Raw genomic sequence first — 15,555 nt, 5'->3', positions numbered from 1 at the left:
CCTTTGGTTCTGCAAAAGTTTGGACTTTTCCATACTTAAAAAGAATCTCGAGGTCCGTATTCTTTTCATGGACCCCACAAATCCACAATACTTCAAGAGGCTATTTGGAGGGTTAAAATCATCTACTTACTTTTTTTTTTTTTTTTTACTTTTAAATGGTTAATTTATCCATTTACAATTACACCTCCTTTATTAACTCAAAGAAGTATTTAATTAAATTACGTCCGTTGATATTGATTAGATCTGACTGTTCACAAAATTCAGCATATGCGTGCAATTAATCTTGAATCTTCAACGTTTTCATATTTTGTTCACCTTTGAAGCTTTTTGGTTTTACGCTTTACTCCTCCCTCATTTCCATTGATGCGCGAACTCTAAATTCTCCATTGAAGCAGCTTCTGAGCTTTTTCTCCTCCATTGAAGCAGCTTCTAAGGTACGACACTGTTTTGTTTTTCCATTTTTAAACTATCGAATCAGTCAATTTCATGATCTAGGGTTTATCGTTCATTTCATTTTTAATAGTCAATTTAGGGTTCTAAGGTGGATCATTGAACTTTTGTTTATAATTGAATTTTTGAATAATTATATTTATATCGACTGATTTTATTGCTGGAATTTTGATATGTGCAATTTACATTGATATTCTTAAGTTAGAGGAATTTTATATGATTTTTCAAGCTTAATTTGATGATAAATGACTCAAATTACTTGCTAATGTGTTGCATTTTCGGAGCTAATCGAGTTTACTAGCCGAACCGAGCTCAAGCCCGATTACGAGTAGGCTCGGCTTGATAATTGAGTCAAAATTTGGTTGCTAATGTGTTGCAGGCTGTAATTTATAACCCTCAAATTGTAGGATGGAACTTTGAATTGGACCTTTTTACACTGGCCGCCCCTCTTGCCCTGGCTCGGCGACACTTAGGCACTTACTTGTATCGGGCACTTCTAGCTGAGTCCGAGTAGCATAGATTGTGGCTCATAGGATACCTGATTGCATACATTCTTTATTTTGTAGTTGATCCGGTTTTTTATGATTGTGAATTATTAATTGCAGCTCCTTAATTTGCTACTTTTTGAACTCAAAATCACGGTCTTTGGAGTGTGCTATTTTTGAACCAAATATTGTTAGCTATTGTTTCAGCTTTGAAGTAAGGTAGACTGAAAATGGGTACAGAACAAAAGGCAGAAGGTACTGAACAAACCGATGGTGGCAATCCAGCAGTTGGCATTGTGGGAAAAGTCGAAGCAAAGTATCATGAGCTGAGAAAGCATGCAGAAACTTACCCTTATGTGTGGGGATCATATGCAGTTGTCTATGGTGGATTTGGGCTTTGGTTTGCATACAGATGGAGGAGGCTCCGGAAGACTGAGGATAGAGTCCGAGTCCTTCAAGAGCGTTTGCGTCAACTTGCTCAAGCCGAGGAGTCTGGTAGTACCAGTTCTTCTGCATCCACCAAAGTGGATAAACCAGTCAAGGAGTCTGGTAGTACCAGTTCTTCTGCACACACTAAGGTTGATCAACCAGTTGAGGAGTCTCCCGGTTCCAGTTTTAGTGCATCAACTAAAGCGGATAAGCCACCCCAATAAGTGTTGGGTTTCCTTATCATCTGCTAGCAGAGTAGTTTTGGGGCTTGAATCTATCTTAATAGCTATGCCTTGGCTGAATTAGGAGGGAAAGAAGACAATTTTTTTTGGATGAGTATTAGATTTATTTATTTAACTTATAGATAGTATGTAAACACAGGTCCAAATCTCACTTATATGACATTTTTTGCTGATCATTTGAAATGTTGAATGGCTGTAAAGCTCACCAATAATTTGCACGGTGACTGCCAATTTTTGCTAGTAGTTAACACGAATGATTGGATTGATTTTGGCATTGGTGCCTTGACAGGAGTCATGAATTTATAATGTATTCTGTAATGTTGCTAGCTGGTTTTTTGGTCGCCCATGAGCTTTTAGTTTGCCAGTTTTGTAGAATATTTAGATGTGTTGAAATCATGGCAATGATTAAAATTTGTCAGCTGAGTAATATGAATGCAGAGGATAAGTTAATGTGATAGAGCATCTGTCTCTTGTGGAGGATACTCAATCTACTTGCTGCACTCTGAACGATTACAGCCAGTGTCTGAGACAAAGCCTTGACACATTTTGGTATCCTGATATTGTCGGCCTTTGGTAGCAACGTGCAGCTAGTGTTTTTTGGCCTGCGGTAGCAACGTGCAACTAGTGTTTATTGGTCTGTGGTAGCAATTAGCAGCCGGTGTCCGAGGGTAGGAGCTTATAATTATTTTTGAGGACTCTGAATTCTGAAGCATCTTTTGCAACCAGATAGAATGGAACGAAATTGTTGCATAGCAAAGCAAATCAAACAAATGGATAGTAACACAAATTTGCAAGCAAAGTGTTGCCAACTTTCCCTAACTATAACTTCTCTTGAGCCCCACACTTGAAGATGGTTGGAGAGGATTTGGAGTGTGCCATATGTCAACCCAACTTTATTGAGTGCAATCCATCACATGTAAAGAAGTTAGCAAATTGTTGAAAATTCTGTAAAAGAATGTTTAGTATTATCCAAAATGAGTGTTCAATATTGAGGGACAAATTCAAACGCTAAAAAATTTACTTCTTTCACCTTCCTTTTCACACAAGTCATTAAGTCACACTATTTTCATGTGAGAATTTGTCTTATAAAAAAACTTAGAAGTTCTCTTAAACCTTAGGTGGTGAGGGGAGAGTAAGAAACTTTTGAAAAATAACTAAAAATGTTATGAACCTAAATTGTATCAAGGCAAATTTAAAATTAATTACTTATGATTTTATAGTGATAGACACGCTAAGGTGACGGTACTTATCCATTAAACAATTAATTTTCTTATAAGTTAGCTTTTAAAAAATTTGGTGTTCATCTAAAATATCTAAAACGCCTCATACTTTATATTTTTTAGATAGGTATATTTCCAGTGTCAACGAATTAGTCCATGTGTGTAATAAGCACACATGCCATGATGCTAGTCTAATATAGTAACACTTTGAAAAAGGATGGAGTAGTTAAACAATAAGGAAATCTAGTTGGATTGTAAATATGTAATCAAAACTTCTTCTTCCTTGATCCTTCCTTAGCTTGTTCCTAATATGACTATTGACTAGACCAATAACACCAATCACCAAGTACGTGGACATTGAACAAGTCACACATTTACACATGTTTTGATCTACAATTATAAGATAAAATATACAAGTAATATAATAAAGTACTTATTTTTTGGGGGGCAGTTGAGTATTACTAATATAAAATTGATGTGTTGTTTAAAATTATGGTTATTAAATCAACACATGCAAGTAATTTCTAGGTGCCTTGTACGAGTCAAATTGGCGGCTATCTTATTATCTTACTTTTTCTTCTTCACCCCTTTCCTATATATACATGAAATTCTTACTTTTTTTTGTAGAACAAATTTTCAAACTATATTTTATAAACCACAAATTTCATTTCTATTTTCACAAGTTTATTTTTTTGAAGTTAAGGCAACAATACTTGAGATGTCTCCTATTGATATGTTGATCAATTTGGGCTTGTTTTTGGCGGTTCAAGCTTTAGTATATTTGATTCTTACAAACTCATCCAATGTTTTTTCCAAGAACAAGAATTTGAGGTCGTTTAGCTTCAAGAGAACTCGATCTAGTAGTGTTCGTAATCTTCTTTCGCTTATTTCGGACGTGCCTTCCGTGTCTACACCAAGAGACCAAGGACTAAGATCGCCCATCACTCCAAGGGTTGAAGATCAATATGAGGCTTTCAATAGTTAGAGGCTAAAGAAGATGAAATAATGATTTGTTGTTATTAAAATTGATTTATTTATTTATTTATTTATTTATTTATTTGTTTTTATTTTGGGTAATCTAGAAAATTAGGTTGGGATGGGGCCTAACCCTTTCTTCTTCTTTTTTTTTTTTTATTTTTTTTTTTTTTAATTTTGTATTAATTATGATGTAAGAGTACATATTCAGTATATAAATTATGAAAATTCTTATTATATATGGATATTTTTAATTTTTTTTTTTTAAATAAAAATTTATATACTTTATGCTTCGTATAGTTTATTAGTGGTTTTTGCAATTTTTAATTCTCCTCTCATTATAGAAACTTTATAATGGAGTAGAAAGTGACAAGGTTACTACTCCGTAATTAAAAGATGACATTGCTACCCTGACTTAAGATAAACTTTCTCTTTGTCGTGTTTGTTAAATTTGGATATATCCGAAATTCCGAAAGTGTGTTCCAAAGTATTACGGATAATTCTACTCCTTTTGTCCTTTAATACAAAACTTTTTTCTAGCATTTATTACTCATATAAATAAAGAAAAAAAGATTTTTAATTTAGAGACGGATGGAGTAATAAATAAGAATATTCTAGTGTTATTTAAAATAATACATGGTACATACTATTTCCATTCAGTATTGTACTGTGCTATTTGAAATCTTTCAAGATAATAATGCTAATGAAATCGATCTAATACTTAAAAAGCAAATTACAAATTTTTGTATGCGGCTGGCCACATGGTGCTGCAGGGGTTACTTGTATGGTGTTACTTGTATTCTGGTGTTACTGGTTTTGTCAGGGGTTACTTGTATTCTAGGGTTACTTGTGTGGTGTTGGAACCCAATGTGTATCACTTGTGAGTGTCCCACATTGGAGAAAGAGGAGAGGTGGTTCCACTTTATAAGGTAGAGGAGTAACTCCTACTATTGCCAATTGGTTTTAGTATAGAAGCTCCAAAGCCTTGTTTGTGGACCTAACGCTCCTCCTCCTTGTTCGGGTTGCCCAGGCCCATTTCATATTATTTCGAAATTTAACATGGTATCAGAGCCCAGGTTTGTTGGGCCGTTTATAACTGGGTATTTGTCAAACCACTGGTTAAGGGGCCTCTATTGGATGTTCATTCCCAAAGAGGATTTATATTGTACCTTCTGGTGTGCTCTAATTCTAAGGACACTCACAAGTGAGGGGGAGTGTTGGAACCCAATGTGTATCACCTGTGAGTGTCCCACATTGGAGAAAGAGAGAGGTCACTACAAGAAAAAGATGAATTAGCAACTGATTTTTGCGACTACCATAATAATCAGTCGTAAAAATTATTTTTGTGACTGAAAAAGACGAGCAGTCGCAAATTTTGCAACTGATTTTGCAGTAGTTGCTATGCGGTCGCTAATTAGCAACTAATATTTGCGACTACCATAATAATTAGTTGCAAAAATTATTTTTGCGACTGCAAAAAGTGAGTAGTCGCAAATTTTGCAACATATTTTATAATAGTTGCTATGCAGTCGCTAATCTGCGATATTCTTACAACTTTTTGCGACTAAATTGCAGTTGCTAAGGCTAACAAATTTGAAACAATTTTTTTTTAAAAATTAGCGACTAATATTGCAACTAACATGGTAGTTGCTACTATTGTTTTAAAATTTATTAAAAAGGAATTAAAACCCTTAATAAGTTAATATATAATAAGTTTTTTTTTTTGGTACGAAAATATAAAAACCCTTAGTAAAAGTAGTACAATAAGTTGTTGCCGCCAAAAAACACAATAAACAAATATATCACTCCTTCCTAAAACAAAAAAAATTATATCACTCCTTATTCACGAACAGTGCTACTCGATACTCTTCATCCTCACCAAAAAAAAAAAAACAGAAAACGAAGGCCAGAACAGTTCAATTCAGAACTTCAGATCAAACCGTCGTCGTCTTCATCTGTCACCGTTGCGCCATCCATCTCCTCCCCGGTTAGTTACGCATGCTTCCTTTTCCTAGTGTCCATTCAATAATTCTCATATTGCAATTTGCTAATTGCGATTTAGGGTTATCATTGAGTATTTTTCCAATTTTTTTTTATTTATTTTAGTCTAGTTTCGTTTTCAAATTGCAAACTGATTTTATATTTCTAATTGATTGATTTGCGAATTAAATGAGTTGTGAATTGATTGAATTGAATTTAAACTGGTTTATTGCGAAGATTGAATTGATTTTGTTTGACCGCCAATTGCAAATTTAATCTGGTTTATCCTAGAACACGTCTCTAGAATATTGAATTCTGCAGTTTTACGACATGTTTGCTATGTGTAATGCATTGGGGATAGCTGGTTCAGGGATGGACAAATTAGGAATTGCATTACAATTCTATTAAAAGTAGCTTTAGCAGCAAGAAGAGGAAGATCAGTTAAACTATAATCAGAGGAATTAGGAAGACATAAATGATGAAGAATTTTATCAAGTTTCATTTTAGTTTCAATTTGTTCCTGAGAGAGATACTCTCAAAAGCTCAATATATTTGGGAATTTGTCCAACATGCGTCGTCTATAATTCTTATGAGCTTTGTTTCACTGCTTCTTTCCTCTTTTGGCCCTATCTAAAGTTTTTATGCGGTTATAGATTTGGGAATATCATCTTAAAGCAAATTAATTTCCCTTTCACAGCTGGATGCTTATTGCTCTGCAATTGTTAAAAAGATTAAGGATTGTTACGGTTGGAATGGAGAAGTAAAATTTGAACCAAGTGTTGGAGCTTGGATTGGGGAATTTCCTTTGTATTTAAGGTATAATCATGAGGCTGACCCCATTGATCAAGATATTACTGGCAGTCCTGAAGTGTCTACAACAAATAAAGAAGAGCTGGCAACGACTGTCCAGGAAATTGCTAGTTATCAGGTATGATTCATTTGCTAATTTCTTTTCTTATCCTTTGATCAGGCGGTCACTCTGTAGTAGTGATGAATATCAGAACCAATTATATTACATAAAGTCGCCTTGAGGAATTTGATGGTTGAAGTATGAATTTGATCCCATTAATTAGGGCTAATCATGTTTTGAACAGAGTATTTTTACTGAGAAACTTGAATGTTACTTGTTATATCTTATTCTTACTAATTAAAACTGATTTTTGATGATTTTCTTGTATTTTTCTCGTATGCATTTACTGAACTACTGATCAAAGCTGACCTTTGCCGATCAATATTGTTTATAGATTAATTTCATTTTCTATAATATAAGAGAACAGGCTTGTCCACTTAGGTTTTGAATTTCTGATTTGGCTGCCATTTGACTAAATCTATATGCTTAGTTTCATTGTGAGAGGCTAGAAATCTAATCAAATTTTTTAACAGCTATATCAAAACGTTTGACACCAAAAAAATCAAGAATTTTTTGGGAAGCTTTTTTCCCTAACCCTCTGTAGTTGTGTATAGATTTGTACTACCATGTCCTATCATGTAGCTAAGAATTTTTAGGCAAAGTAACTCATACTGGTGTAAATTTATTGTAGAGGTGCTAGTACTCTAGTACTGTAATTAGTGTGATTTATAATTTGCTGCTTCTATAGATTTGTTAAAGGACTCAGGGAGGAATTTTCCTTAATTGGCTCTTGTGGTTTTATTGTGGAGTGAATGCAGATTGTTTTGTCGCCTAAGGGAAAAATTGATGTGGATAGCTATTGTAGCTTCTGATTGCTATCAAGATCCTTTGGTTACTAGTCCCCCTCCTCATCTTGGTGTTTATTGTTGCCATGCGCTTTTACACCAAGCAATCAGCTGAATAACTTTAAGGTGGCCATCTCTTGAGGAAACAAAGATGATTCAGTGCAGCTGTTCTACTATTTTTATGCCCCAGTTTTGCTGTTTAATCTTTTATGCAATTGTTCTGCAACTGTGCAGCTTGCATATGTTACTTTTTGTGTGTTTTTTTTTGGGGGGACAAAAATTGTAATATTCCAGCTTTTTTATGAAAATATGTAAGTTTATACATATGTTATTGTTTATATATCAATTTAAGTGAAAAAAATGCAAAAAAAAAAAAAAAAAAAAATTTATTTTTTTGGACCATTATTGCCACCGGTTTTGAATAGAACCGGTGCCAATAACCCCTTAAAAAGAAGCGGGAAGGGTTATTGCCACCGGGTAACCGGTGACAAAAATATATATTGCCACCGATTAACCGGTGGCAATTCTTCTTTTTGCCACCGGTTTTGAACCGGTGGCTTTTTATTGGATTATTGCCACCCCCCAAATGCCCAGCGGTTCAAAACCGGTGGCATAGGGGGGTTTTGAACCGGTGGGGAATTGCAATTTTCTACTAGTGAATCTGTCACAAATAATTAGTTTGTAGTTGCAAAAATTTGTTTCGTAAGTAGTTGCTAATCCGTCGCAAAAAACATTAGTCTCAGTAGTCGCAAATCCATCGCAATTAAACTAGTCTACGTAGTCGCAAAAGTTTAGTCTCGTAGTCGCAAAAGTTTGGTCTTGTAGTCGCTAATCCGTCGCAAAAGTAGTCTTACAACATTGGTCTAAGTAGTTGCTAATCCGTCGCAAATATTTTACGACGGACAATAATTTAGTTGCTAAAATTTGAAAGTTAGTCGCTAAATGGTAGTTGCAAAGGCGTTGCAAATCCGTCGCTAAATTTGCGACTGTCCAAAAATTAGTCGCAAAAATGGATTTGCGACGAGGTCTTTGGCAACGAACCAAAGTAGTTGCAAATCCGTCACAAATCCATTTTTGCGACGGATTTGCGACTACTTTGGCCGTCGCTAATTACCCTTTTTCTTGTAGTGGGTGGTTCCACTTTATAAGGTAGAGGAGTAACTCCTACTATTGCCAATTGGTTTTAGTATAGAAGCTCCAAAGCCTTGTTTGTGGACCTAACGCTCCTCCTCCTTGTTCGGGTTGCCCAGGCCCATTTCATATTATTTCGAAATTTAACATATGGGTGTTACCGGTTTTTGTCATGGGTTACCTGTAAGTGTTACTTGTATTTTGGGGTTACTTGTATGGGTGTTACCGGTTTTGGTCAAGAGTTACTTATAGGGTGTTATTGGTTTGGTACGAGGTTTTGGTTTGGGGTTACTTGTAGGTGTTACTTAACCTATTCAAGTAATCCATACATATAACACATACAAGTAACCCCGCAATACAAGTAACATTTTACAAGTAACACATACAAGTAATTCCAGAAACAAGTAACCCAGAATACAAGTAACCCTTGCCGCACCATGTGGCCTGCCGCACTGAAAAAGCTCTGAAAACAAATATATGATTAAATTTTAAAACACAATAACCCTAGATTTTGTTAGATTGAGACTGTGTAAAAAACAAATTGGGCAAACAAAAAGAAACAGATCAGATTAAGTAAATCTATATAGCTTGATACTCTGTACCATAACAGATGTCTAAAAAATTATCTTAATTCCTTGTAATATTATTTTATATGGGATAAAAATTCTTGTTTTGTACATAAAACAAACTATTATCATACCCATTAACACATGATATACTGTATAAAGACTACAAACACATGCAACATTAGAGTTATAGGTTGAATAAAATACCATTCTAAAAGTTTATCTTATACGGATTTGTAGCCTAATAATATCAATTCCTAGAGAGTCCCAAGTTTATACAAACACTTCTTAAAAATCTATATAAACCCCCTTATACCTCAGGATTAAAATCACACAAATCAACCTTCAAATTCTTTTGTTTTAATTACTATTGAGAAAACAAACCAAAACCTTAAACCCTACAAAAACATGAAGGCAATAATAATATTCATTGGTTTGCTAGCTCTTTTCGTAGGAGGAACTTTTGCCCAAGAAGTACAACCGGATACGTTCCTACACCCACGCCTACACCCTCACCCGCGCCTACACCCTAACCCTCACCTCAAGCCACCTCACCACCGCCCTTTGTTCCCGGGATGGAAGAGGTCATTGCCACCATTGGCTGATTTGCCACCAATTTTCCCTCCATTGCCTCCGTTGCCTGTTGGCATTGATTGCAAGAATGAAGTCGGAAATTATCTTATTAATCACCAATAAGATTCTTTGAGTGATGAATGTTATTCGTTACTCGAAAACAACCCGAGTCCCTTAGTCAAGAGCATCTACAACCAAGCAGGCTCCGATGGTGCCGCATCCCCTCCTAGTGCTTAAGAAAATACTACGTATATTAGTACGTGGTTAGCCTTGGCGCCTAGCAATAGTTTTATTGTTATCTTATCTAATGCAATAAAAGCCTTTAGGAACTTTAGAATGAACTAATTAAATGTGATATTCACTTATATTTAAATATGTACAGGTAGTTCTCTATAGGGATATTAGCAGTAAGTGTAGGATTCAATTCATTGTTTTTATAATTTTGATCTCATTAGTAAAGTTTATTTACAAAAGTTTAATTAGTTTATATATTTATATTTATATGCTATATTAGTGTATTTTATATATTTTTTTAATCTTTTGATCTTCTACTCAAAATTTATTTTTTTGTTATAATTTCAGTATTGTTAGTGTCAGACTGTCAGAACATAGTGTAATACATGTTCTTATTTGATTGTTCTATAGTTAAAAATGTGAAACAGAGTATTCAATCTGAAAGTCAGGTCCAAGATTAATGACCCTAGCATCAGCAGTTAATTTACTCTAATAGAAGATATCACAAGAAAAACAATTCGATTGATATCCTAGGTAAAAAAAATAAAATAAAAATTAAAAGATAAAAACCAATCTTAGCAAGCTAGCACTACCTACTTCAATTGATAAACTTCCGAAGTAGGCTCTTGGAAGAGTCACTTTTGTTATCAGAAGACAAGCGGTCAACAAATAATGCGAAAAGTGTCTGCATCACCTTCAAACCCCTTACTTACCATAAGATCACGATAGTGTAATGCTTTTGTGAAGTCACTATTGAGAATATATCCTCTGATAATAGTATTATAGGTAATACCATCGGGGAAACAACCATCTTCCTCCATTTTACTCAATAATCGAGTAGCTTCATTCATTAACCCCTTCTTGCAAAAGCCTTTAACTAATATGTTGTATGTTTTAAAACTAGGCTGCAGACCCTTTGACAAAAGATCAGAGAAGAATTTTGTTGCATCTTCAAGTTGCCCAGCCTCACACAAGCTGTCCATTAGGATATTGTAAGTGACAGTATCAGGTTTGATACCTTTATCCTCCATATCTTCAAGTAATGCCACTGCCTCATCAAGCTGTTTACTTTTACATAGGCCATCAAGCAATGAACTATATGTGACAACATCAGGAGTAACTCCGTGAGCTTGCATATCTGTCAACAACTGGCGTGCAGGTGTAAGTCTATTGGCTTTACACAAGCCATCAATAAGAGTGTTATAGATTACAACATCTGGTGTTATTCCTTTCCGAAACATATTTTGTAATGTAGTAATAGCCTTATCAATGTTTTTGAGTTTGACATATCCATTGATCATAGTACTAAAACTTACTAGATTAGGTTCACAGCCAATTTGGGCCATGATATCAAGCAGCTTTTGTGCATCTTCCATCTGACCACGCAAACAATAACCATCAAGTAAAGCACTGTAAGTAATGATGTTTGGAGCTACACCTTTGAGAGTCATAAGTCTTAAAACCGCTTCCGCTTCCTCAACATTACCATCTTTACAAAACATGTCAACTAGCATGTTGTAGGTCTCAACAGTAGGTGTTATATTGCTCTTTAACATCTCAGTCAACACACCCTTAGCTTCTTCCCTGAATCCAGAATTGTAGTGGCCTCGAATCAAAGTATTATAGGTGACAACATTGGGTTGAATGCCCTCAGCTTTCATATAGGAGAACAGGTCCATAGCTTGTTGTAATAACTTGTCCTTACAAAGACTATCAATAATAGTAGTATATATGACAAGATCAGGCTTACAATAACCTCGAGATTGCATTTTGGTAAGCAAATTGAGAGCACTGGCATTGTCGCCGATTCTACAAAGGCCTTTAACCATAGAACCACATGTAACAATATCGGGTTGGAAACCTAACTTGACAATCTTATCCAACAAAAGAGCAGCTTGAGGGAGCTTATCATTAATGACATAACCATTGATTAAGGTGTTAAAGGTATAATCATTGGGTGGATAACCAAGTTTAAGTGATTTGGCCATGATAGAAAACCCGAAATCAACGCGGCCTAAATGACAGTAACAATTGGAAAGAATGCCCAACAAATGCCTATCAGATCGAATACCCAATAATTGAAGCTGGTTGGAAAGAGAGATAATGGTGGAGTGAGGATGAAGGCGTTTCAATTTGGAAATGGCAGTGAATAGCTGACAGAAAACAACGACAGAAGGAAGAGGACGCAAACAAATCAATTGATGGAAGAGAGAGATTGGAAGTTTAAGATCGGAAAACCCTAATTTGCATTGTTCTTTAACAAAATTGACAAACAATTGACGATCATCAAAATTAGAGAAAAATCGAAAAGAAGAAAAGAAAGAAGAAATGGAGAAATGAGGAAGATGAAGAAAATTACCAGTGAGACGATGCGCCATTGTTGAGTTCGCAAATCTCCTCTTTCTCTGTCTTTGTGTCACTGATCAACTGTTGCCTGTTAGAGAATGGAAAATATCATTAATTCTGCCCATTTGTTTTTTACTTGTATTATATAATAAATAATTAAAAATACGCTATAATATCAGAAATGTCAATATGTCCGAGTGGTTAAGGAGACAGACTTGAAATCTGTTGGGCTTCGCCCGCGCAGGTTCGAACCCTGCTGTTGACGCTTTTTTTATTAATTTTTTTTTATACTAATTGATTTTTCATGGTCTTCAACTCTTCAAGACGTATTTTAAAACGAATATATATCTATTTTTTATGCATAGAAGTTACAGAGTATAAAAATTGATATTTATCAATATCAACTTTACAATAAGACAAATTCAACCGATCAAGTATTAGTATAACCCAAATATTAGCAAGAGGAAGTACTTTACAAAACATTTTATCACTAGTGTATTCTATCTGTGTTTGCTTCTCTAGTTCTCTAGGCACATAGCTGAATCTAAAGTTGCCATCTCTCAAGGAATTCCCCTATACCAGCAAGAATAGCAGCTAGTTCATTGTTCCTTGTTTTCCCACGTCCTTCAGAGTGCTTTTCAAGAGCTTGCACCCATTTCTACTAATGATGTTCTTCAACCCCGAGTCAAGAGCTAGCACCATTCCACCTCTAATAGTCATTACTTCAGCTTCAGCCAGGTTTCTTGCCTTGATCTTCCAATATATCCCCAGAAACCAAGTTCCATCCTCAGCTCCTTTCGAATAATCCCAAGTTCACGTTCTGATCAATGATCATGGATCCCCACTTTTTAGTATACTTCACAGTTCACAAATCACACTGTAGCATTGAATCAACTCATGACTATCATACACACATCGCTGAAGAGGTAACACATTCAATAATTGTTCAAAAACAATCCATCTCCTGTTCCAGATGGTTACAAACACACATTTTGATCACAAGCCTCATAATAGACTTTATCCAACATGAAGCACATGAATCACAGACCTCAAAATCTCATCTCTTGTATGGTTGAAGGTGATAATCTTCAAACTCAGACCCAAACGATATGGACTCTTCATCAAGTTTCTTCTTCAGCCTCCTCCAAGTTCTCAACTTATCAGCTTGTATCAACCCTCGATAAAGCATCTCAAAGGTGATCTTCTGAGGAAGAAATCCTTTCTCAATCATCTGCACGAAATATTCACATGCTTCCCTCCATTTCTCTTTCTCAACCAAACCATGAATTAATACAGTATACGAGTCTAAATCAGGTCCAGCCCCGGCTTCTTTCATATCATTCCATATCTCCTCAACAACCTCCATGTTATTCAACTTCACAAACATTTGCACGAGGATATTATATGTATGCAAGCTCGCAACACACACACCTTCTTTCTTCATCCTCCTATACAACTCCAAAGCCTTTTCGGCATCCTTTCTTCCTCTCAACTCCTTAAAGAAACAATTATACGTTACAGCACTCGGTGTAACACCACTCTCAATCATCTCATTAAGCAACCTCTCAGCATCATCAACCCTACCACACGAACTAAGACACTTAACAACCGACGTATAAGTAGCCACACTCGGGCAAATCCCCTTCGCCTTCATCCCCTCCAACCTATCTAAAGTCAAGTCGGGTTTATGAGCACGGCTGCACACATGAAGCACAATAGAGTAGCTAGTAACATCAGGCGCAATCCCTCTCTCGCGCATTTCATCAAACACCTTATCTGCAGCACGAATCGTCCTCCCAAAGCGATCATCCGGGTGCAAACTCGATTTTCGACAAATCCCATTAAGCAATATATTGTAACAAACTACATTAGGTTCAATCCTTTTATCAATCATCTCTCTCAACAATCTTTCTCCTATATCAACCCTCTTAACCTTACACCACCCATCAATCAAAACAGCATAAACTTTAACACAAACCTCGAACCCGAATTTCCTTTTATTAAAAAGCTCCATTGCAACCCTAACATAACCATATTTACACAATGTATCAATCACATACACAAAATCATCTTTACAAACCTCTGTTTCCGTAAAACAGGGCATATCATCAAACGCCCGAATCGCTTGCCGGGTAAAATTAGCAGCAATCAAACGACGAATAAAGATCAAAAAAGTGGAATTCTGGGGTTTTAGGTTTAGGGTTTGCATTTGAAGAATCAACTGCCAAACGACGTCAAATTGACGAACTTTCCCGATAATATCAACTATTAAATTGAAGGAGGTGACATCAATGGCAGAAGGGTGGGAAGAGAGAGAGTAGGAGAAGAAAGAAAGGGCGATTTTTGAGAGGTGGGAAAGACGAATTAGGGTTTGATGAAGAAGAGAAGAAGAGAGAGAAATACCGTAGAGTTGAAGGGAGGATTCCATGGCGTGAAAAGGGTTGTGATGTTCGATTAGAATGTTGGAGATTAAATCTGCGTCGTGGGATGGTTGAAGAGATGGAATTGATGGTTTTGTTGTTGAAGATGATGATGAAGATGAAGATGAAGATGAAGAGATTGAGCAGAGAGAGCGAGAAATGGCGGGAAGATGAAGATGAAGATGAAGATGGTGGTGAGATTGAAGAAGGAGTAGTCTGGAAGTGAGTTTTGCCGCCATTGATGAGTTTCTGAGGAATGCTTCTTGTTGTTGCTCTTTACTCTTTCAGTTTTCACTTACAGCCTTCAGGTTTTCAGTCTTCAGCTCGTCACTGTATAGGTGTAAACAGTAAAGTGTACAGTGAGCAAGAAAGTCAACGGGATGATAAGACTAATTAAGTAATTAGTAATTACATTCCAAACTTTTACAAAAAAATTCTACCCATTCTTGTCTTATTTAGATGCTCATATTATTAACCTCGGATTTCTTAAAATATAATAACATTGTTATTAAGTGGTGTCTACCAAAAATCCAATATGTTTTGTGAGAAATTCTCAGCCTCAATTAAGTTGATTCCACAAAAACTCAACTAACTTTTAAAAACAAAAGGAAATTGGAGAAGCAGAATAAAAACAAAAAATAGTAAAAAGAGAGGGGACATGCTGTCAGTATGCACCATCTTTTTCCTCCCCAAATTTTCACTGGCATTGAGCAATTTGCCTGACTAATCGTAGCGGGAGAAAATTTCAAAGATCTCTTAGCCTCAACTAAGTTGAATCCAAAAGGCCTCAACTAAGTTGAAACTTTTAA

General features: G+C 35.7%; 1 protein-coding gene, 1 long non-coding RNA gene, 1 other non-coding gene and 1 pseudogene across 3 annotated transcripts; 3 read left to right on the top strand and 1 right to left on the bottom strand.

Annotated features, from left to right (window-relative positions):
* The first annotated feature begins 287 nt into the window (after positions 1-287).
* Positions 288-1,916, top strand: LOC145604598 (uncharacterized). Its single transcript, XM_081660498.1, has 2 exons — positions 288-434; positions 1,143-1,916. Exon 2 carries the CDS (start codon positions 1,166-1,168, stop codon positions 1,586-1,588), a length of 423 nt encoding a protein of 140 aa, XP_081516624.1. The 5' UTR covers positions 288-434; positions 1,143-1,165; the 3' UTR covers positions 1,589-1,916.
* A 3,713-nt stretch (positions 1,917-5,629) lies between these two features.
* On the top strand, positions 5,630-7,788 carry LOC145605868 (uncharacterized). The gene is made up of 3 exons (XR_014105151.1): positions 5,630-5,788; positions 6,479-6,709; positions 7,450-7,788. It is a non-coding gene; the product is annotated as an uncharacterized LOC145605868 (long non-coding RNA).
* Positions 7,789-12,509: 4,721 nt separating this feature from the next.
* TRNAS-UGA (transfer RNA serine (anticodon UGA)) lies at positions 12,510-12,591 on the top strand. The gene has a single exon. It is a non-coding gene; the product is annotated as a tRNA-Ser (tRNA).
* A 238-nt stretch (positions 12,592-12,829) lies between these two features.
* Positions 12,830-15,034, bottom strand: LOC145605893 (pentatricopeptide repeat-containing protein At2g13420, mitochondrial pseudogene; annotated as a pseudogene).
* Positions 15,035-15,555: the final 521 nt, after the last annotated feature.

The sequence above is a fragment of the Chenopodium album genome, chromosome 22, assembly GCF_948465745.1.
Source record: "Chenopodium album chromosome 22, dcCheAlbu1.1, whole genome shotgun sequence".
Classification (NCBI taxonomy): domain Eukaryota; kingdom Viridiplantae; phylum Streptophyta; class Magnoliopsida; order Caryophyllales; family Amaranthaceae; genus Chenopodium; species Chenopodium album.
The sequence above is the reverse complement of the archived record's forward strand: the minus strand, read 5'-3'. Positions and strand labels throughout refer to the sequence as shown.